The sequence below is a fragment of the Oryx dammah genome, unplaced genomic scaffold (genome assembly GCF_014754425.2).
Source record: "Oryx dammah isolate SB20612 unplaced genomic scaffold, SCBI_Odam_1.1 HiC_scaffold_16, whole genome shotgun sequence".
Classification (NCBI taxonomy): Eukaryota; Metazoa; Chordata; class Mammalia; order Artiodactyla; family Bovidae; genus Oryx; species Oryx dammah.
Window position 1 is genome coordinate 38,217,951 of NW_024070200.1, and position 24,344 is coordinate 38,242,294.

A 24,344-nucleotide genomic window follows, 5' to 3' on the forward strand; every position below is an offset into this window, starting at 1 on the left:
CAACATCCGTTGGATCACCAAAAAAGCAAAAGAGTTCCAGAAAAAAATCTACTTCTGCTTTATTGACTACACCAAAGCCTTTGACTGTGTGGATCATAACACAAACTGTGGAAAATTCTGAAAGAGATGGGAATACCAGACCACCTGACCTGCCTCCTGAGAAATCTGTAGGTCAAGAAGCGACAGTTAGAACTGGACATGGTTCCAAATCTTGAAAGGAGTACGTCAAGGCTGTATATTGTCATCCTGCTTATTTAATTATATACAGAGTACATCATGAGAAATGCTGGGCTGGATGAAGCATAAGCTGGAATCAAGATTGCTGGGAGAAGTATCAATTACCTCAGATATGCAGATAACATCACCCGTATGGCAGAAAGTGAAGAAGAACTAAAGAGCCTCTTGATGAAATTGAAAGAGGAGAGTGAAAAAATTGGCTTAAAACTCAACATTCAGAAAATTAAGTTCATGGCATCCGGTCCATCACTTCATGGCAAATAGATGGGGAAACAATGGAAACAGTGGCAGAATTTATTTTGGGGGGCTCCCAAATCACTGCAGCCATGAAATTAAAAGACGCTTGCTCCTTGAAAGAAAAGCTATGACCAACCTCAGTTCAGTTCAGTTCAGTTCAGTCGCTCAATCGTGTCTGACTCTCTGTGACCCCATGAATCGCAGCACGCCAGACCTCCCTGTCCATCACCAACTCCCGGAGTTCACTCAGACTCACGTCCATCGAGTCGGTGATGCCATCCAGCCATCTCATCCTCTGTCGTCCCCTTCTCCTCCTGCCACCAATCCCTCCCAGCATCAGAGTCTTTTCCAATGAGTCAACTCTTCACATTTGGTGGCCAAAGTACTGGAGTTTCAGTTTTAGCATCATTCCTTCCAAAGAAATCTCAGGGCTGATCTCCTTCAGAATGGACTGGTTGGATCTCCTTGCAGTCCAAGGGACTCTCAAGAGGCTTCTCCAACACTACAGTTCAAAAGCATCAATTCTTCGGCGCTCAGCCTTCTTCACAGTCCAACTCTCACATCCATACATGGCCACAGGAAAAACCATAGCCTTGACTAGACGGACCTTAGTCGGCAAAGTAATGTCTCTGCTTTTGAATATACTATCTAAGTTGGTCATAACTTTTCTTCCAAGGAGTAAGCGTCTTTTAATTTCATGGCTACAATCACCATCTGCAGTGATTTTGGAGCCCAAAAAATAAAGTCTGACACTGTTTCCACTGTTTCCCCATCTATTTGCCATGAAGTGATGGGACCGGATGCCATGATCTTCGTTTTCTGAATGTTGAGCTTTAGGCCAACTTTTTCACTCTCCACTTTCACTTTCATCAAGAGGCTTTTTAGTTCCTCTTCACTTTCTGCCATAAGGGTGGTGTCATCTGCATATCTGAGGTTATTGGTATTTCTCCCGGCAATCTTGATTCCAGCTTGTGTTTCTTCCAGTCCAGAGACCTAGACAGCATATTAAAAGCAGACACATTACTTTGCCAACAAAGGTCCGTCTAGTCAAGGCTCTTGTTTTTCCAGTAGTCATGTATGGATCTGAGAGCTGGGCTATAAAGAGAGCTGAGCACCAAAGAATTGATGCTTTTGAACTGTGGTGTTGGAGAAGACTCTTGAGAGTCCCTTGGACTGCAAGGAGATCCAACCAGTCCATCCTAAAGCAAATCAGTCCTAAATATCCATTGGAAGGACTGATGCTGAAGCTGAAACTCCAATACTTTGGCCACCTGATGTGAAGAACTGACTCATTGGGAAAGATTGAAGGCAGGAGGAGAAGGGGACAACAGAGGATGAGATGGTTGGATGGCATCACCAACTCTATGGACATGAGTTTGAGTAAGCTCCTGGAGTTGGTGATGGACAGTGAAGCCTGGCATGCTACAGTCCATGGGGTCACAAGGAGTCAGACCTGACTGAGTGACTGAACTGAACTGCCTGTTCCAGGGTCTCCCTGGTGGCTCAGTGGTAAAGAATCTGCTTGTAATGCAGGAGATGCGAGTTCGATCCCTGGATCAGGAAAATCCCCTTGAGAAGGAAATAGCAACCCATGCCAGCCTGGAGAATCGCAAAGGGTCTGACACGACTTAGACTTAGCAACTCAGCAGCAGTTATCTTTTCTACCTCCCTCTTTTTCACACCTCGCCCGCCTCACGACCTAGGAGCTCAGAGTCCCAGGAAGCACAAGGCCAGAAGATAGCATCACAGGCGAGTCCTCAATCTAACCACTGAGTGATCTTGGGCAAGCCACTGCATAGCTATGATAACTACCATCAATTAACATCTCCTCTGGGCCCAGCACCAAGAGGGGAACCAGACAGACAGACAGCTCTCAGCAGACAGAAAACCATTAATCATAAATAAAGTTACTGAGTTGTGATGAGAGATGCAAAGGGAACACAAGGGAGCCTGAAACATAGCGGGAGGGGACTTTCTCCCTTGCTCCTGGCTAAAACTGTCTCTGCTCAGCCCTGCTACCCACTAGATTCTTCCTTTTCAGGTAAATACCAGTGGCAGTTTACATGCCTCAAAAGTCTGTTATGGGAGCCAAGTGATCCCAATAGGAGGACAGCAGGCAACCCTTGGCAAATCACCCTCTTTCTCTGGGCCTCTTTCTTCATCCTTAAAAGTAGGGGGATCAAATAGAGGACTCAGAAGGTCCAGTTCTGACACTCTTTCAAGCCATCCACAGAAATGATATGCTGGCACCTCAGAGTGGACATCAATTAACATTAGTGCTGCCATCAATTAACACTAGTAAATATCAGTGACTCTATCTGCCACAGACACTTAGCAGCTCAGGTGGTGACTGATGATGGCTGCTAAATCCCACTAGACCCTACATTTCATCCCTTCTGTTCATAATTGATTAGAAAGCTTCATTTGGCTGAAGAGATTCAGGCAAATCATTTTTCAACTTCAGTGGCAGTGTGTTTCGCTGATTCTTCACAGAAAGCTTTATGGAGTCGACACCTCTAAGACTCCTTGTGAGCAGAAATATCACTCCAAGCTCCAGACTCTGTGATTCTGTTTAAAAACTAAACCTGGCTGCAAAGTATCCAAACGCTGGACTTAAGGAAAGAAAGGAGCCACAGAATATGATAACCAGGTTAGTCATTAATTACACTTCTCCATAGGAAGAAAAGACATTATTTATTGTCCTTTATTTGTATTTTGCTCTGAAGAATTTATGGAATATGTAGACACTTACACAATTCACTCTAACTGTATTTGGAGAAAGTAAAGTGTTATTGCACTTCAACAGCTAGAGGATTTAAAACAGAATGGTTGAATAACTGTTGAAGGTCACAGCACCTGTCTGTGGCAAACTAGAATTATATGGTTGTTAACTTAGCCACGGCAAGCATGATTGGAACTCCTAGGTCTCCCCAGAGTCTTATATATCAATAACCATGAAAACAATAGTTATTTAAATAATCTGTGGGGGAAAAAACTAGTTGTCATTACTGTTTTTTAAGTGAAAGATAAAGTGTGTAATTTGTTGGGCACTTTGAAATCCAAGCAAATAAATACAGACTATAATGTATGCATCTTGGATGGTTTTTTCTAGATGGATACACCGGTTACTCTCAGTTGTTGGCTGTGGGGCAGCACCTGCCTCTGATAAGAGGCGTTTTCACACTGCTAGGAGACGCTGGCGGATCGAATGACAATGTACGCTGCAGCTGTTGCTGCGGCCACCACTTACAAAGGTCCCCTGAAGCAGCATCTGTCTACCAACTTTCTGAGAATTGACCAAAGGGACTGTCATACAGTCTGCAGAGCACCCACATGCCAGACACCACATTTCCTCTGAAGATTGTGGAATTTTTATTATACTTCCTCACCTTCACCGATCCAACCTTCCCTGAATATCCAAACCCACCCCTTCTTTAAATGTCACTTGACTTTTGAAGCCTAGCCTGGCTCCCTGACCAGCCACAGCCATCTCCCTTCTCTGAACGTCCAGAACACTTTTACTTCTCTCACAGCACTTGCCACCTTCCATTTTCGGACCCATTTCTCTATAAACCTTACGTCCCCTACTAGATAATGAGCTCCTAGGATTAGAGTCTAGGTCTCATGCATCTTTGTAATACCCACTAGCCAGTCAAAGAGTTAGACACCACTGAGTGGCTAACACTTTCACTTTCTTGCCATAGAAAGTGGAGTTTAATAATTATCATATTACCCTTGCTATGTAGTGGGACAATGTAATAATCTAATCACTGTTTAATGTACTAGCACATTTAAACTCCAGCAGTATTAGGAGGGTGGCACTTTTATTGTTGTTCAGTTCCTTAAGTTGTGTCTGACTCTCTTGCGACCCCATGGACTCTACCCTGCCAGGCTCCTCTACCCATGGGATTTCCCAGGCAAGAATACTGGAGTGGGTTGCCATTTCCTTCTCCAGGGGATCTACCCGACCCAGAAATTCAAAGTGCATCTCCTTCACTGCAGGTGGATTCTTTACCACTGAGCAACCAGGGAAGCACTTTTAATACCCTTATTTTATTTTGACCTCTCCCATGGACACAGAAGCCTGGTGGGCTGCAGTCCATAGGGGCACATAGAGTCAGATCTGGCTGAAGTGACTGAGCATGCGTGCAGTCCTTCTCACGGTTCTTGGCAGGCTCCTCTTCTTCCACCCAGATGCTGCATGTTGGGAATTCCACAGGCTCAAATCTCGGAACTATTTCTTGTACACGGTGCCCCCACCTCCACCCGCCCCTCCCTCTGTGATCTTATCTGTTTCCCTGGCTTTAAATATCTGCTGCACACTGGCAATGACCAGATTCACACTTGGGTGGTCATCTCAACTCTGTGTCTCTGTATACGTGACTTTGTTGGAATATCAGTTAATATGTCATAAAGCATTTTGTCCTTTTAGTTTTCCCATCTCAACTAATTACACAAGTGAAAAACCTGGAGGTCATCCTTTGTTCTTCCCTCTGCTTCACCCACCAAGTCTAATTCAGCCTTAAGTGCTATTTGTTATTGTTCAGTCGCATCTGACTCTTTGCAGCCCCATGGACTGCAGCATGCCAGGTCTCTCTGTCCCTCACCATCTTCCAAAGTTTGCCCAAGTTCATGTCCATTGCATCAGTGATGCCATCCAGCCTCTGATGCCCTCTCATCCTCTGAGGCCCTTTTCTCCTTCTGCCCTCAATCTTTTCCAGCATCAGGGACTTTTCCAATCAGTCAGTTGTCAGTTGTTTGCATCAGATGACTAAAATACTGGAGTTTCAACTTCAGCATCAGTCCTTTCAACAGAGTATTCAGGGCTGATTTCCCTTAAGATTGACTGGTTTGATCTCCTTGAAGTCCAAGGGACTCTCAGAAGTCTTCCTCATCACCACAGTTCAAAGGCATCAATTCGATTCAAACTGTACAATTTCAGTTTGTACAGAGATTCAAACTGAATCTCTCTCTGTACACCCCTTCCCCAATCTGTAAACTAGAGCCTTAAAGCCTGCCTTGCAGGACATAAAGCTGGTAAAGCAAGTGTTCAGTTGCAGGGCCTACGTATTCGATAGGTGACAGCTATTATTATTTGTGTGGCAGTTATTCTCCAATGTGCTTTTGCACTTACAAAACCCTCAAGCAAAGGGCAGTTGGTGCTTTGGAGTTAAAGGAAGAGGATATGAGAAGGGACTTAGGAGACCAAATAAATAGGAGGAATCAAAAATAGACATTGTCATTTGCAAGTGGTATGACCTAATGAATTGTCTTTTATATCAATGTTATTGTTGACTTTTCTTTTTTCTAATGGGGTCAACCAAGCTAAATTCAGAGCTAGGCAGATTCTCTGAATCTTCCATTCAGCATTTCCATTATGGCTTGGTGATAAATTCTGCTGTAAGTCTTGAAGATGAGAGCCAAACTGAAAAGTTAATTAAAGATAAAAATGGATGCTGTCAATTTGCTGTTGAAATTAAATGCATTTTTCACACATTAAAGGGAAAAAAAGCAAGTATTGATAGAATATTAAAATCCTGTCCTTCAAAAGAAATGATATCAAAATAAAAGCTTCCTTTCAGGGGTATTTCAATGGCTGTAATCAAAATGTAAAAGTGCAGACATATTTTAACGCAGAGAGCTTTAAAAGAAAATCAGTTGACCACAATTTTATTAGATTGTAGTAATTAAATAGTAGCACATAAATCATATATCACAAAAATATAAAACTGAGCTATCACACTAGATTTTTATAATAGTATATATATATATATACCACAATGTCACAGACCCAATTACAATAGAAAAACACAAGAGAACAAGGAAATGAGAGTTTACTACAAACAGAGTAAATTATGTGTTCTGAACAAACCCCAACTCTTTTTTATAAATGAAGACATTGTTTTCCATCTTAAAAAAGAACACTGCAATATTCCATGTCCTCTGAATGTTGAAAACTTTTATATCTGGAAGTGATGAATCATATGATGAAAGAATTTTTTAAAGACAAATATAAACAATACTCTATTGTGCACTTGTAACTTGCAAAAGGATAGATCTCTTCCAAACAAAATGGTAACCATGTGGAGGTAGTGAATATGTTAATTAGCTTGATTGTGGTGATCATTTTGCAATTTATATGTATAATAAACATCAAGTTTGTGCACATCAATGATAGCTCCATAAAGCTGCTAAAAATAATTTCTATGGTTAAAAAAATGGCAAATATGGATTTCAATAAGTAAATTCCTTTAGCAAATTTGCAATCACTATACAAAAACTCAACATTTGTATACTAAATCAACACAATTTCTTAGAAATATAAAATATTTATTGTATTATGTGAAATGTTCTTCATAGATGACATACTATTATAAATTTTAGAAAGAAATTCATGCCCTTATTTAGTGACCACAAAACACAGCTGCAAATATGCGAACACAATTGTTTTCTGCAAAAGGTAGAATTTAAACATAAAATATACAGCCTATATCTTTCTCACTTTCTATTCTAGAAATGAATGGTATTTATAGACACTCCCACATATACCAAAAATAAATCCAAAGGACAAATTATACTGCAGGTATACAGATGCTCCAGAAATTTTTAGTTATGCACCAGAACTGCCCTCTTAGAATTCATTCATTGATTGCCAATTTAATTGTTCCTAGACCATTCCCACTATTCCCACTTCAATCAAGGGATATTAAGAAATTATGAGCCTCAAAAGCAGTCAAAAATTCAAAATTAAATATATTTCACTTTCATGTGTAATTTGTAAACTGCCAAATAACGGTTTTAGGATGTGAGGATAAATTAAAACCAAAATGGAGCTATTTCCCTACTATGTTTGGGAATCTGCTCTAATGATCTGCTCCTCTATTTAGCAATAAAAAGCTTTCATCTAGCCCATGAATGCTAGTTGATGTCAAGTTTCCTTTATGGATAAGAAGCAAGACCAAATGAGCAAACTTTTGCTGCTTCTGCTGCTAAGTCACTTTAGTCGTGTCGGACTCTGTGCGACCCCATATATGGAAGCCCACCAGGCTCCCTTGGTCCCTGGGATTCTCCAGGCAAGAACACAGGAATGGGTTGCCATTTCCTTCTCCAATGCATGAAAGTGAAAAGTCAAAGTGAAGTCGCTCAGTCGTGTCCGACTCTTAGCGACCCCATGGACTACAGCCTACCAGGCTCCTCCGTCCATGGGATTTTCCAGGCAAGAGGACTGGAGTGAGGGGCCATTGCCTTCTCCGAGCAACCTTTTAGTAACACAGAAAACTCCCTCTGAAGGTTAATGTATGGTACTGATTGTTCCAGAGCATCAATTATCTTGAGCCTAATTCTAAGCCAGCTGATCCAAGTCTCTCAAAATTGGAAATCATTTGGTAATTTCCAGTTCCACAGCTGTCTCACACCAGGCCCAATCATTCCTTGCTCGTCAATAACATACCTGACTACTAATGTTTCTTTTCTGCCTTCATCCCCTAGGCAGTTAGTTCCATACAAGCAGAGACACTGTCTAGCTTGCTCACTGCATCAGCCTGAGAACTTGGCAGGTATTGATTCTCAACTGTTGAATGAATGGCTAAGTAACAGAGCAAGGATACACACCGGCGTTTATCTGACATCAAAGACCCAAGACTGCACTTCCCAATATGTCAAGAACTTTCTGGATTTCCCAATCTATCATTTTACAGGGTGTTGGAGAGATCAGGTGGGCATCAAAAGCACGACGAGGAATTTCAACTGTGCTTTACTGGTGACTGAGAAGATCTGACGTAATCAAGGATCAAATAAAGCCTTTCCTTACAGGTGATTTCAAGTATTTTGTAGTTTTCAACAAATTGAAAACATTCTAGCATAAAAGGGGAAAGGAGATGGAGAGGGACAAGTGTGGGAGGCTCCCACAGAACCCCAGGCATGGGATGACAGCAATGGCTTGCGCTGCACTGGTGGTACTGGAGCTGTGTCTCTTGGCACAAGTGACTCACCTTTTCTGAGCTTTGTTTTTATCAACTACATAATTGAAAGTTTGCCTTTAAATCATTTACACTAAATGTTTTACAAGGTTATGGTGAGAATTAGCACTAACAAATATAAAGTAACTGTCACATTTGTGTGTTCAACAGATGATAGCTTCTATTTTGTTGTATCGAGACACAGGGCTTTCTAAGGCTGCAAAATGCTTCCTTTAAATCATTTATACTAAATGTTTTACAAGGTTATGGTGAGAATTAGCACTAATAAAGTAACTGACACATTTGTGTGCTCAACAAATGATAGCTTCTACTCTGCTGAATTGAGACACAGGACTTTCTAAGGCTGCAAAATGCTTTAGAAAAGCAATAATAAGGGAAAAAACATTATTTTAAATTATCCTTTAAAATTAATAATACCTTTTGTATAATTTTAGGGCTTCCCTGGTGGCTCAGCTGGTAAAGAATCCGCCTGCAATGTGGAAGACCGGGGATCGATCCCTGGGTTGGGAAGATCCCCCAGAGAAGGGAAAGATCCCCCACTCCAGTGTTCCGACCTGGAGAATTCCATGGACTGTATAGTCCATGGGGCCTCGAAGAGTCGGACAGGAGTGAGTGACTTTCACTTTTCACTTTGTATAATTTGCCAGAGTCTACCACATACACTAATTCAGCAACTAAACTGGGCCAGTGCAGTAAGTTAACAGCGGCTAACTCTGGGCAAGATAATAAGGGCAATTTTTATTTAATTTGTTGTATATTTTCCAAAGTGAGCATGTACTGCTTTTGTAATCAAAAAGAGTAAGCTGTTAGATTGTTTTGGACTCAGAAGACAATTTACCCTGGGTTCTCTCATTCCGTATGACTCTGATGTTATTATATAAGGTTCTTGGGTGCAGAATCAAAGACGTGGCCTTTCCTAGTGTTAGGCATAAAGGAACTTGGAGAAGAGATTCTTCCTGCCAGGATGAAAGGAAGCCAAAATCCTCTCCAACTGTGAGACCTACTTCAAGGATAACTAACACTCATACACATGCATTTACTCAAAAAGTCAATCCAGTTCCCATTTTTATTGGGCTCTTAATAGGAAAATAGGCTTCTTTTAAAATCTGTATTGCTAATATGAATGAAGAATATAAAGATGGATTAAAAATAAACCAAGATGTGACCCATCAATTACACTACTACATATATAAAGAGAAATTACAACATACACCCACACAAAAATAGGCTTCCTGGGTGGCACAGCAGAAAAGAATCTGCCTGCCATACAGGAGATGCCGGAAACGCTGTTTTAATACCTGGGTTGGGAAGATCCCCTGGAGTAGGAAATGGCAACCCAATCCAGCATCCTAGCCCAGAGAATTCCATGGATGTGGGCTCCAGTCCTTGGGGTCACAAAGAGCCAGAAATGATTGAGCAAACACACACACACACACACACACACACACACACATGTATACATGAGTATACAAAGCAGCAATACTCATAATAACCAAAAAAGGGAAGAAAACCTTTGATCCCAAAACTGACAAATAGATAAAATGTATAGTCACACAATGGGGTATTGTTCAGTAATAAAAAGAAATGAATTCTTGCTATTTCTCTCACCTAGTAAACAAAGAAACGAATTACCAATACACTCTAAAATGTGGATGAACCTCAAAAACATTGCAATTAGTGAAAGAAGTCAGTCACAAAGGACCACAGAGTATATGATGCCATTTATATGAAATCTCCAGAATAGGCAACTGTGTATAGACAGGAAGTAGATTAGTGGTTGCGTAGGGCTGAGGAGGAACCTGGGGGTGAATGGTAAATTGGTATAGAGTTTCTTTCCAGGGTGATAAAAATATTCTAAGATTGTGGTGATAGTTGTACAACCCTGTTAATATATTAAATGTCATTAAAGTATAATCTTTAAATGAACTGTATGCTCTATGAATTATGTCTCAGTGAAGCTGTTACCAAAAAATAAGTAAACCAAGAAAGGCAAATATGCTATGTTGTTTCATGTAATTCTGAGTTGATTCATTTTCTTTTCTCCCATTTATCAGTTCATCAGAAATAGTTTAGGACTTCTACGGTGGCGCAGTGGAGAATGTTTGCCAATACAGGAAACGGGTTCGATCCTTGATCCGGGAAGATTCCATATGCTGCAGAGCAACTAAGCCTGTGGGCCACAACTACTGAGCCCTCGCTCTAGAGCCCAGGAACCACAACCACTGAAGCCCACCTCCCTAGAGCCCATGTTCTGCAACAAGAAAAGCCACTGCAATGAGAAGCCCACGCACTGCGATGAAACGGAGCCCCAGCCCATTGCAACTAGAGAAAGCCCACAGGCAGCCACGAAGACCCAGGGCAGCCAAAAACAAATAAGATAAATAAACATTTTAAATTCAACTATTTAGTGAAGATATGATTCTGGAAAGGAAAGGTAACATTGGAAGAATGATCAGAAACTACTTAAAGCAGCTATAAGATGGTCTCTCTCTCTGTGTGTGTCTTTTTCTCTCCAGTTGTCATAAACTTTTTCTTTGAAAGGTTAGGAAAAATTCATTTTTTTAAAAAAATACTGGGGAAAAAATCAGGCTCTCCATACCCGCAAATAACTTGAACAAATCACATGTTTAAAATTTGTTCTCGTATTTATTGGCTTTGCAAAACAAGGCAAAGATGTACTGTGTACATCTTACACAGTATTTGTAACGATTTGCAAATCATTTGTTTAAAAAAAAGGGTAGTTTGCAAAAAAATGGTTTTGGTTGTTTGTAATTCTCATTAAAACAATATCTGGCCAAAGGGAAAAAAAAAAAAGACTGGACCATTCCCAATTAGCCTGAATAATGGAATTAAAGTTGCATGATTTAAATAGTGCCTTTTAAAAATAGATGCCAATCATATATTTTAAATTATGCACGATAAAAGTGACAAAACCACAAATTTACTCAGGAATGTTATATACTTGGTTATGGAATATCTTTACATGCATGATACTAACAACAAGAACTAAAAATGAATGACAGATTTGCCTGCATAAACACAAAAAGCATTCACTATACCCATATCAGGGATTCCCAGGTGGCGCAGCGGTAAAGAATCTGCCTGCCAATACAGGAGACCCGAGAGACGGGGGTTTGATCCCTGGGGTTGGGAAGATTCCCTGGAGGAGGAAATGGCAATCCACTCCAGCATTCTTGCCTGGAAAATCCCATGGACAAAGGAGCCTGGCAAATTACAGTCCATAGGGTCACAGAGTTGGACACGACTGAATACATACCCACATCGAAACTGAGTCTTTTAGAAGTTAAGTGCTCTGATAGAAAACTGAGCTAACGAGATGAACAGTGCACAAAAGTATACAAAAGAACAATATTTGGAAGGAAAAGAAAAAGAAAGCCTATGACATGGTTTTGCTGTGTAATGTCTGATCGTGTTTACTGAACTCTTCCCTCCCAAGGATATTAGTCTCCACGTGGCTTCAGCCCAAAACAGCAATAAGAAAAAAGAGGGTAGAATAATTTAAGAATAGTCATCACATTCAATTAACATCTTTTGAAATTAGATTGTAACCTTTTATCTGAGTTAGAGACCCTAGTCATCCCCTACTGCCTCTCTCATCCCTCACTGTATGGAGCCTCCTTCCTCTCTGTTCCCTTTACCACGGTCTTATAGACACTCATCCTTGCCTATTTCAATAGCCTCCTGACTGGTCTCCCTGCTGTTTCTTCCCACTTAATCCACCTTCTGGACTCCAAGAATTAAGAGTGTAATAGTTTCTCTCTTCATCTCAGCAGCTTCTGCATTGTATTGAGCACAGACTCCAAATCTGTGAATCTGTCTTCTCTCCTCATCTCTTTTGGTTACTCTTCTTCCCCTGACAAGCTGTGCTCTAGCTCAGCTCAGAGGCTGACCTTCCATAAAAAAGAGAAGCTTTCCCACTGCCAGACCTTTACACAAGCAGTTCCTTCTGCCTTCACTCCCTAGTGTACAGCCACCTGGAGTCCAGCATCTTCCCCACATTGTTAAGTAGTTGATGACAGCCTTGCTGTTCCTGCAAGACTGAACATTAAAAACTGAGGACAGGAGGAGGGGTAAATTGTGAATTTGAGATTAACATATACACGATTGTATATAAAACTGATGAACAAGCACCTAGTATATAGCACAAGGAATTAGATTCAGTATTTTGTAATAATCTATAATGGGAAATAATCTGACATAGAATATATGTGTATATATACATATATGTAACTGAATCCCTTTGCTGAACACCTTAATCATTATAAAAATCAACTATACTTCAACTTAAAAAAAAAGAGGACATGTCTTACTCACCGAGTCCCCATCACCTAAACTTACTAAGAACATGGTAAATATGAATAAAGACAGGAATCCCCTTTCTGATTGTTTTTCAGGATGCAGAATATTTTTGCACTGCTAATACAAATACTTTCATGAAACTTTTGCTAGACTGTAGCGATTTCAGAGTCTTATTTTTTGATTAAGAAAAGCACCAGCGGTAAGATTATATGCAGGAACATGTGATTTTTTCCCATGAGTTATTTTTAAAAATGATTTGTTAAGTCACCAAAAAGAAATCAACTCAAGATTTGATTTTAAACTGACTCAGGATTGAAAGCTTTTAGCTTTTTGGTTCCGTTTCCCTCTAAGGTGCTCCTGCACCAGCAATGCCCCCGTGAGAACCCATGAGTTCTGCCCAGGTGAGAGGATGAAACGCCTGCTGTTGTGGAGCCTCTCTGTTCAGATGAGGATCACTAGGCTTACATTCGGGATGCATCATCAGGAACCAGAGGACTCTGCAACCTAGGGCTAAAAATACACCTCAGAACAAAGGAAAAAGAGGCTGGGAGAGAATCTAGGCTAGCAGTTGGCCTGAGAACAGGAGAAAAACTCAGTTATAGAAAAGTCCTGCCGCCCACCCCGCAACCAAAGTAGGAAATGATTTCAACAAAAGGGTGAATATGTTGAAGTTTCTCCATCGTTTGGATGACGTTCTGAAGACTTGCTCCTAACGGTGATAAAATGTGCTAGGCTCTCTTATCCACTAGTCTTTGTAGTTGTCACGACTTTAAGCAACAGTGTTGAAGAGGTGGTCAGAATATGGAAAACACACCATTTCTATTGAGCTGGATGGAAAAGGGGTATATTTCAGGATTTCACTCTACTGTGTCGAGAGCCACTATTCACTTCCTTCATCAATATTTATTTGTTGCCTAATATGTGCCAGTTTCTGTTGAAGGTACTGGAACAGAGCTGTTGAATTAAAGTCCCACTCTGGAAGCTAATATTCCAGTGGGTAGATGGACAGTAAACAGGCCAGACAGTGTTGAGTGCTATGGAGAAAACTCAGCAAGGAGAGGGAGAACGTGAGTGGGTAGGGGGTAGAGGCTCTTCTGTAGTGTGTGCTGACGCCAGTCGTGTCTGACTTTGCGGCCCCATGGACTGCAGTCCGCCAGGCTCCTCTGTCCGGGGATTCTCTAGGCAAGTCTACTGGAGTGGGTTGCCATGCCCTCCTCCAGGGGATCTTCCCGACCAAGGGACTAAATGCGTGTCTCTCACATCTCCTTTACCGGCAGGCAGGTTCTTTACCACTAACGCCACTTGGCAAGCCCTGCTTGCTCTTCTGTAGCAAGTAGCCAAATAAGGCTATATTCGAAGAGAGACCTACACGAAGGAGTGGGCCATACTAATGTCCCCAGAGGAAGAGCAGTCCCAAGCCAGAGGGAATGGCAAGTAAAGAGGCCGGGGATGGAAGAGGGCTTGGTACTGCAAGGAACAAGGGGGCTCATCTATGAACACAGAGCGAGGACGGACTGCAAGGTGCAAGACAAGGTAGAGGAGGGGCCAGGGTATGCGGTGCCTGGGAAACCAGAGAAGCTGGCTTTTACTGAGCAAGAGAAGCCATTGGAGAGTTTGAACAAAGCAGCAGCACAATCACATTTTCAAAGGATCATTCTGGCTGCTGCGCTGAGAACTGACTGAAGCAGCAGAGACTAGTGATGGTCCAAGCAGACAGAGAATGGTGGTGTGGACCAGAGTCCCTGCAGGGGTAAATGGTTAGATTCTGGATATATTCTGGAGATAAAGACATTTATCAGGTCACATCTCCATCTACCTCTACTTCTGTGCATAGCCAAGGCTGAAAGGTCACTTTATAACAGCCCACCCTCATTACTTATGGATTCTGCATTTATTTGCAAGTTTGTCCGTAACCCCAAAACCAATACAGTGGTGCTCTCCTGGTCACTGTGGACACACAGAGTCACGGAAATATTTGTTGCCTGATATGCATCTTCCCAGCTGGTCAAACAAGGAGCCACTCTCTGCCTTCTTGCTTCAGCTCACTGTAAAACTGGTCTCCTTGTGGTCTATTTTGTGCTATGCTTTCTGAATGCTTGTGCTTTTCATTGATTTCACTTTTTAAAATGCCCCCTCAGTGTATGCTGGCTAGTGTTCCTAAGCATAAGAAGGCTGTGATGTGCCTTATGAAGAAAGTGTGTTAGATAAGCTTCACTTAGATATGAATTGAACTGCTGAATTACCAATATATATGAAATGTCCTTAAACAGAAACACACATAAAACAAGGTTATGTACTGATGTGTTGACCAAAGTGTTGTGACCAGAGGCTCAAAGGAACCCAACCTGTTATTTCACTAGGAGCGATGGCTCAGAATTTGCTAAGTCAGTATTCATGTTGACTTCATAGAACATGGCTACCATGAATAACAAGAACCAACTGTATAAATTAAGAGTAAATAGAAAAAAACAAAAATTCTGTAAAGCAATTATCCTTCAGTTAAAAAGAAAAAAACTGAAGATTAAAAATACACTAGGTGAAAGGGGCTTGGAAATTAGCTTAGCTTGAACATCACCACAAACAGAAATTTTCAAGGCACTGCTACTCCTTAAGGGCTTCCCAGGTGGTGCCAGTGGTAAAGAACTCACCTGCCAAGGCCAAGAACAGCAGGTTCAATCCCTGGGTTGGGAAGATCCCCTGGAGAGGGGCATGGCAACCCACTCTAGTATTCTTGCCTGGAGAATCCCAGGGACAGAGAAACCTGGTAGGCTACTGTTCATAGGGTACCAAAGAGTAGGACATGACTGAAGTGACTGCAAAAACCTGGGTACAAAGAAATTTAAAAGCCTTCCAGGTGATTCCAATATGCAGCAAAGCACTTCTCAAACTTCCGTATGCATTTGAAACACATGCAAGCTTGTTAAAAGACTGCTGGGCTCTATGCCAAGATTTTGAATCAGGCTTGGGATAGGACGCCAGAATCTGCATTTCTAGCCAACTCCCAGGCGATGCTTGTTGATCCACAGACCACTTTAAGTAGCACTGCCTTTCAGCACTTCCATCAGAGAACTCTAACTGACAGCTTCCTCAGTGTACCTGAATTGAGCAAATCTCAGCAATGGAGCACCCCTTGGATAAAACCGAACTACTCTCATCTCTTGGTCACACTTTTCCTCTGCAGCCTTAGTTTCTGCTCCAACCTTCCACATGGCTTGTGCTGCCATCTGTGGGCAGCTGGTCTACTGCACAACCCTCAGCATCGTTTCCTCACACCCACATCACATCTGGCCTGGCTCAGTCCACATGTGCATTCTCAAACCCATTCCTGCAGACTGAGGTATGTGCTCACCTTTGTGACAGGAGTGGGGTTCTCTAACTGACAGACCCACCAGGACCACCTGGAGTAGAGGGGCGGAAAATCAGAGTGGAAGACCCATAGCTTACAGGAACGATGAGCTCATGGTAGTGGTCACCTCTTGGGCAACAGAGAAGAATGAGACCTGAAATGAATACATAGGGGCTTCAAAAGTACTGATTAATTTGCTTCTGGAGCTGGGTAGTGGGTACACAGGGCTTTCATTTTAATTATGCCTTTCATGTTTTACCATGTTTGCAGGTATGTATGCGTGTACACACACACACACAATTTTTAAGTCCAGTAAGAATATCCATCAGTATCAAAGGCTGGCAAACCTAAAAGAGGAATGTGACCTATTTCACTGGACAAGCCTCTGATAGGGTAATATCAGATGAGGCCTAAAAGGACAGCTCTCTGTTTTGCTCAGATTGGGCTACAGGTCCTCCAAGTTGGTAGGGGAACGAAACAGGAAATCTCCACTGCACAGTTCCCATCTTTCTCTGTTTATGCTGTTCACATTTCTGTCTATTTTTTAAAGGCTACCGCAAAGGTGGCCACACTACATAAAAAGCATGAAAAACCACAGCCCTATTAATCCTGGTATCTTCAACACTCATTGCTAGAGAGTTTTTCCCTTCGCCATTTCCATTCTTTCCAAATTTTATTCAAAAAAAAAGGGGGGAGAGGGTGATTAAGATGTCCATAAAGAGTAATCATATTACAATATTCACTTGGACAGAAATAACAAGGACCCAATTCAGTTGGTACCATCCTATTTTCCCACTAGACAAGTTAAAAAAGTCAAAGCTTTCTCAAAGTGGAAGAGCAGGACAGCCTTTACACTGAAATGATGCCCCAAATGAGTTATAAAATCCCTGATTTTGTCTTCTATTTATCCTTTTCTTTCTGTTCTTTTTCTTTCTTCTCACGCTCAGCTTTAGCTTCTTCTTCCTCATGTTTTTTGATCAACTGTTCCACTTCTTTTTGTTTGAGAACTCTGATGACGGTCTTTCCATTCTCTCTTGTTAGTGTGGCAATTTCCACTAGAGGCAAATACACACACATGTATTACAGGCAGCCATACTTAGCCAACACACTTAATGGGCAACTGCAGTTTAATCTCTTCATACCCTTTGAGCTTTAGTACAGCACTTTTCCAAGTTTTCTGCCTAATACAATTAATTCATAGATAGTTTTAAGGAAACAAATTTCTTTCAAACGGTAATGCTTTTATGATTATTTTTTTTAATATCTTCCTTATCTTCACCCATACTAACCTCTGAGCTGCTGTTCTGTTAATTTTAGGAAAAAGTTTTCAATACAGCCAGCCAATTGCTCTAGCTAGCCTGACCAGAAGGAATCATAACTTCCTTGTTGGCATCTGAAGGCTCAGCCAGAATCTTTAACCACTACTTACACTTATTTTTCACGAACTTCTCAAAAGAAAAGTAGCCCCTATGACTACAGATGAGAAAAAGCAGACTAATACCAAAAGGAGAAGAGCTTCTGAGTAGGGGAAATTGAGTACTGCCTCCTGAAATTAAGTAGAAGTAGGCAAGAGACAACAATCTGCAAGTAAATGGCATTTTTAAAGGAATACCAGAAGATAAGTCATCCCAAATTAAACCAATATGTTAATTTACCATAAGTTTTCAAACACATTATTTAGAAATATTGTTTTATGTGATCATATAACTTTAGCTAAATATAGCACTTACAACTGCAAACATGGGCTTAACATAAAAGATTAGTAGATGCAGAACTTATTTAAATGTTATACCTCTGATAAAGTACACCAAACATATATATATATATAAACACACACACATATAAATATGTAACTACTTTCTCTCATATTCATTTATTTTGTATATACATGAGCATAGATATTATCATTAAGAAGTCAATGAGATAAAATAGGGTGGCTTAGATTTAATTACCGATTGAGAACATTCAGGCTCAAATCCTTAAGCCTGGAATGTAATGTGGAACTGTAGCTCCAGAACTTGTCAATGTTGACCCTGGTCAAGTCTAGGAAATGGTTATAAGGCCACCTAACTTAAAAAGGCTGCTGTTTCAATGACCTACATAACATGTTAAAGGCCTAACACAAGAGCCACTCAATTACTTCTCTCACTAAACATACAAATTACAGGAGTGCACATAAATTACCTTTTTCAGCAGAGAGCTTACTAACATCCATGGTCTTATTTAGGACTTTGATAGCTAAAGCAAGTGCTGACTTCAAAGTCATTTCTCCTTCTTTGTAGTCTTGTTTTAACATTGATACAGCTGCCTATAAAACATAAAGAAGAATCAACATAGAGAATTTCCTTTAAAACTGTACATTTTTAGGAACATGAATAATGCCAAATTATTATTGGCATTATAACCAATATAAACAATTTCGATGGTAGGGAGGGTAGACGTGGGATAGAGGTGTGAAGGAGGGAGTTTGATGATCTATGAATGGACCCCAGGGATCTGTGACAAAATTCAGGGAGTCTGTGACTATTTTGTGGGAAAACCCAAAAAAACTAGATCTTATTTTCACAACTTCTAACTGAAAACTGGTACTTCCTTTCATCACTATTGTAGGTTATAAATCCTAGCAGTATTAGTACTACCTGTGACTTTATCAACAATAGAAATCACAGAGATTTTCATATCAAGTTTGTTGCAGCTACCTTAAAATGTTGTTTACACTCATCACTACTTTGTAATTATGGCAGTTATTAGACCTTTTGCTAGATTTTTACAGCAACACAAAAATACTCACAGCACTATTATTTCCAATGCATGTGGCTTTCCAACCTCCATAATTTCCACTAGGATCACTCTGATAGAGCTGAAAGCCATAGTGCTTATCCCAGCCAATGTAAAGCAATGAAACACCAAAAGGACGTTTTCCTTTAACAGAGAAAACAAAGTCACACATATCAACACTCTAAATTTAGCATCACTATGGTTACTTGAGCTCAGTGAATGTGGCTAACCCCTCTTCTGTGAAGTTAAGCATTCATAAACTGCTCATGTTCTGGCCACTACAGATAAGCTCCATCAGAAATTCCACTTTTGTTTCTAGGATTTGGACGCAGTGAGGAGAGGGAATACACAGACGACCAGTGCTGAATACCATTACTATTACGTAAAAAGTCATTTGTTTTCTGATTTTAAAATGTTATTTTGGCCTTTCAGTAGTCTATTAATAAAATGTTTGATAGTCTACATAGTGGAAGTCAGTTAGTTCATGAAGCTGAAATGTATGAAAAGTGTCTACTTATTTCATTTTCAATTTGTTTTTACTGTTTCAAAAAGGTTATTACTCATAAAACATTTTAACTTTTGGGAATAAAATTTCCAAAGGTTTCAGTACCTCCAAACTGTGTATAAGCTTGTTTGATGTCACACAGTGCTGTGACCAACTGCTCACAAGGAATTGGCTCCTGATACTGTAATAAATACCTAGGATAAAGAAACTGGCATATTAATAGTTTTCTCTAAAACACTCTACTCTAAGCAAAATACCCTCTTAAAAAAATCTCTGCCATGGGGACAACATAATAGTTGTAATCTGAAGGGGGAGGGTAGAGGGTATGGCAACTCTTAATAACCTTACTGTAAACAATACTGGGTTGGCCAAAAAGTTCGTTCAGGTTTCTCATAAGATGAATGATCTTTTTGGCCAACCAAATATTTCAGAAGTTTGGTTAAAGAAATAAACAAACTGCAATTTTCAGTTAATAGGTTTCTAATGACTTTAACCTTTAAAAAAAAATGCATTCTTCTTAGAAACATCAAAACTAACTTTACATATCAATTATTTATGACCATACCTTTGCGCAATGAGCCTCAGTTCATTGGTGAGAACATTAGCATCAGAAGTTATGCCTGCCACACTACAGGCCATATCCCTTGCAGAAAAGAAAGACATTTATCTGTAATTAGGGAGGATGTTTGCCAGAGGTATTTTACAAGTTTTTAAATACACTAAATTCTATTAGAAATTCACCATGCTTACTCACAGTTGCTACACCCTTCAGGCAAAAACTACATGAGTTTTATCTTTGTAGGAAACTTTCAATTTGGTGTCATTCAACACATAAGATAAACAAATGCACCCTTGATCTTCACAACAGATGTATTTACCATCACCACCCTGTGAACAGGGCAAGAGAATAAACACTAGGAAGCTAGGTAAATCCCAAGAAGATTCAACCACAAGGAAGAAAAATGTTTTGCCAGACAGGAAGACAGACTTCTTCACACTCTTGGGTATAAGTACTCTTTCAAAGGCCTCACTTGATGGGGGTGAAGGTGAAGGGACCCGAAGGACAGGTTATTTTTGAGCCTGACAAGGAAGCCCAGGGCTAGGCTCGCTGGGAGGGGTGCATTTTCTTTATCTACCCTCCGTTTCCTGAAGGCTGCCCTGGATCTCCTACAGCCTTGACTCCTCTGGCACTGTGCCCAATCAAGCCTGCAGGCTGCTTGAGAGGGCCCAACAGTGACTCTGTGGAGGGATGACACTTTCTGGGGTGCGTGTATCAAAAAGGCCCTATAGCCAACATTCACATGCTGTACCACAGAAGGGAGGGTCTCCAATCAGCAAACCCAGCTCTCTGCTAGCTGCAGTCCTGAACACCCAAGTATATCAGAAATTTCACTAGTGTACAGGCCCTGTCTAAACTTTTCCAAGACTTCCAGGAGGTGTGGTCTTTGGTAAGATTCAGTATAATTAAAACTAATTCCTCGTAACCACTCTAAACAATACCTCGAGGTCCTCCTATATTCCTAACACTGTGCTAGCTTATTTCACTCATTCATTTTATGTCACTGAACTGCCACGATCACTCCAGTAGGCTCTACGGGAGGCCCAAAGAAGTTAAACAACTGGTATGAAGTCACAGCTTGTATTGGTGGAACCCAGATTTAACCCAAGGCTGAGTGACCACCATGCCTGTACTCTCATCACTAAACAACGTTTTTCCACTGAGTACCTGGCCCTGCATTTATGGTCATGGGCCTCAAGGAGGTTTCAAGCAAGTAAGTTAAAACCAGGAATTTTCCGAAGTAAAAACACAACCAACTGTTCAACTGTACCATGTCATGGTGCACAGCCCTCCCACAATAGGATGAGATGTTTTCAACTCTCTTCCCTAAGATTGCACTTACTCATTTAGTTTATAAATTTTTTCGGAAAAAAAGACTTCATCAAGAAGCTTGTGGATGTTGCGTCTCTCTGCTGCAAGCAGAACACCATCGTTTGCTAAAATTCCCAAACAGGTGCCTGCATGTCCAATAGCTTCCATGGCATATTCAACTTGGTACAAGCGACCTACAAAACACAAGCAGCAAGAAACCAAGACTTTCCTCCTTGTTTTTGCACCATTGGTTCAAGAGCAATCAGCAACAATACTAGAGAGCTACAAACAACTGTCCCACTTTTACCAATAGTCCTATGAAGCACACAATTAACCTAGTGATCATAACGACCTCAAAGTACAAAAAGGATGAACAACTCAACAGTTAAAAATATTTAATTTTATTTGAGACAGATCAAACAATTTATATTTTACCTTCTGGAGAAAATATAGTGGTCCTGGAGTCATATCTTCGAGACTGCAAAGGAAAAACATACAAGTGATTTCTACCCACTAAAAATAAGTCAACCCCTGCAAACCCACAAATCATTTTACAGAACACATCCTGGCATTCAAAATTCAGAGTGTGGGAGGAAACTGATAAGAAGATATCATTCCATTTCAATTTTCTCATGCAAGTTGGTAAGATGAGTACAAGCAATTCTATTTATCAGGCAACCGTTTATTGGCATGTGTATTAACTCACCATGTTTTCTTAGGTTTATGATAATTCCTGTAAAAATAAAATAAGGTAATTATTAAAATGAAACCTACAATTTAAAAAGCATTTCTTGACTTGAAAAAAATCTGTTTTGTCCACTCTCTTCATTCAGCCAACATTATGGTGCACTCAGGCACTATCTAAATGCTGAAATACCAAGATAGGTAAGACCAATCCCTTTCCTAAAGAGTTTACAGTGAGGGAAGCAGACACAGAAAGACAATTATAAAGCAGTGTGGAAACAGAGGCACTAAGGGTAGAGTGGGAACAGGGTGGAGAAAATCCAGAAAGTAGTTTTTGTGAAACAAATACAGAATATGAGCCCATATTAGAGGCAGGAAAGGCAGAAATAAGGCTGAGAACATTCAGGTCTAAGAGGAAGACTAGGGGAAGAAGTGAGGAAAAGGCTTTCCAGGCAGAGGAGAAAGCATGAACAAAGGCCACTGAGGCAGGATCACTCAATGGGTAAGACAAGTTGCTGAAGTTAAAAAAATATATATATGACATGGAAGCAACCTAGATGTCCATCCACAGATGAATGAGTAAAGAAGCTGTATTCATAGGCACAATGAAATATTAAGTCAGTCATAGTAAGGAACTAACTGGAGTCAGTTGAACCCAGGTGGATGAATCTAGAGCCTGTTATACAGAGTGAAGTGAGTCACAAAGTGAAAAACAAATATTGTATATTAACACATATGCAGGAATCTAGGGAAATGGTACAGATGAACCTATTAGCAGAGCAGGGATAGACAGAGATGTAGAGAAAGGACTTGTGGGCACAGTGGGGGGCAGGAGGAAGAGGTTGGGACGAATTGAGAGTAGCAGTGAAATACACACACCATCATGTGTAAAACAGGTAACTAGTGGGAAGCTGCTGTATAGCACAGAGAGCTCAGCCTAGTGCTCTGTGTCAGCCTAGAAAGGTGGGATGGGAGTGGCTGGGAGGAAGGGCTCAAGAGCGAGGGGATATATGTATACTTATGGCTGATTCACAACTTGTTCAGCAGAAACCGAAACAACATTGTTAAGCAATTATCCTCCAATTAAAAACTTTTAAAAATATATAGATATATGAAAAAACTAAAGAACAAGTATCTAGATCATGTAGAGCTTTGAATGCCAAGCTAAGAGGCTTAGGCTTTCTCCAGAGGATGATACCGGGGTCCTGAACGATGAAAGGGAGAAGCGGGACAGTAATCTTGGGCATTATTACTATTTCTGCAGAAGACAACATTGGGGCTCAGCGTGACTTGGTGGAAAAGCCAAACTTCGACTTCCAGAGCCAATTTTCCCAAATCCTGGAATAGTGAGAATTAAGAACGGGAAGATAAGCAGGGATCAGGCCCCGAAGGCCCGCACGCCCAGGTAAAAACTGTGAATTTTATCTCTTAAGCAACGGGGCTCCAAGGAATGATGCTAGGCCGAAGAGCCACAGAAGCTGACTGGCATTTTAGAAAGATCGCTCTGGCTGGTGAAGACTGGGGCAGAATAGTCAGTTATGAGGGTACTGCAACAGGCAGCTGAAAGGTAAGTGTGGCCCTGAGCAGAGGGCCAGGAGGGCACAGAGAGGAGACCCGCCGAGCTTGATTCGCGCGAGAACACAACTTTCTCATCTCCACGCCGGTCAACCGCCCGGAGCGAGTCACCCGCACCTCCTCTCCCGCAGGTTCACTTTCGCGTACGAACTCTTCCTGGGACCGAGGCAGCCCTACCACTCTCTCCTGCCCACCCGGCCCGCACCCGCCCCGCCGCCCGAGCGTCCCCGGCCCCGCGATGCCCGCTCAGCGCAGGGAAGCCCGATGGAGGCCGGCCGGGGCCAGTTCCCCAGCGGGTCCGTCACTGACGAGCCGGTGCAGAGTCATCGTGCCCACGGCTCCTCGGCGGCCGCTGCAGGCCGGGACCCGGTCTGCCGCGACGCTCACGGCTCCGGCCTGAAGGGAGAGCGGCCAAGCTTCCGAGGGTGCGCAGTGGGTAAAGGCTCACCGGAGGGAAGACGCTGAAGAGTGGAGACTAACACCGAGCACCTTTCTCCGCGGGAGAGACACGACAGTGCCCGAGATTCCGCTGCTAATATGGCTCCCGCGCGTGCGCAGAACCGCCGGGGGTGGGGCAGCCGAGGACGCGGAAGTTCTTCTGGGGGGGCGGAGCGAGAGTCTATTGCCCTCATGGGCTATGGGGAATTGGGGTACGAAGGCACTGGCAGGGATCTCAGCCCAACGAAGGGGAACTAGAACATGAGGAGGAGGGCGGGAAGACCCTGGCCAAGGAGAAGTGGAATTATGGCTCATGACCCTTTCCCACGCTTTGCGCTCTATTTTCACTTTCATTTTCTGTTCAGCCCTAAGTCA

General features: G+C 41.6%; 1 protein-coding gene across 1 annotated transcript; it reads right to left on the reverse strand.

The window, feature by feature from the left end:
* Positions 1-11,077: 11,077 nt before the first annotated feature.
* PSMA4 (proteasome 20S subunit alpha 4) lies at positions 11,078-24,244 on the reverse strand. The gene is made up of 9 exons (XM_040257339.1): positions 23,980-24,244; positions 21,979-22,005; positions 21,708-21,750; positions 21,304-21,466; positions 19,968-20,045; positions 19,508-19,596; positions 18,911-19,041; positions 18,304-18,427; positions 11,078-17,174 (listed from the first exon to the last, which is right to left on the reverse strand). The coding sequence occupies exons 2-9, from the start codon at positions 21,979-21,981 to the stop codon at positions 17,020-17,022; spliced, it is 786 nt and encodes a 261-aa protein (XP_040113273.1). The 5' UTR covers positions 21,982-22,005; positions 23,980-24,244; the 3' UTR covers positions 11,078-17,019.
* Between the last annotated feature and the right edge of the window lie 100 nt (positions 24,245-24,344).

Bases quoted from the DNA above. Each gene is read 5' to 3' on its own strand.
- PSMA4 (XM_040257339.1), bottom strand. The intron at 20,046-21,303 runs GTAAGTGCAATC...CTTTTCTGCAAG, and splicing joins AAAATTTATAAACTAAATGA to GGATATGGCCTGTAGTGTGG. The intron at 19,597-19,967 runs GTATGGTCATAA...TCTTTATCCTAG, and splicing joins CTGAGGCTCATTGCGCAAAG to GTATTTATTACAGTATCAGG.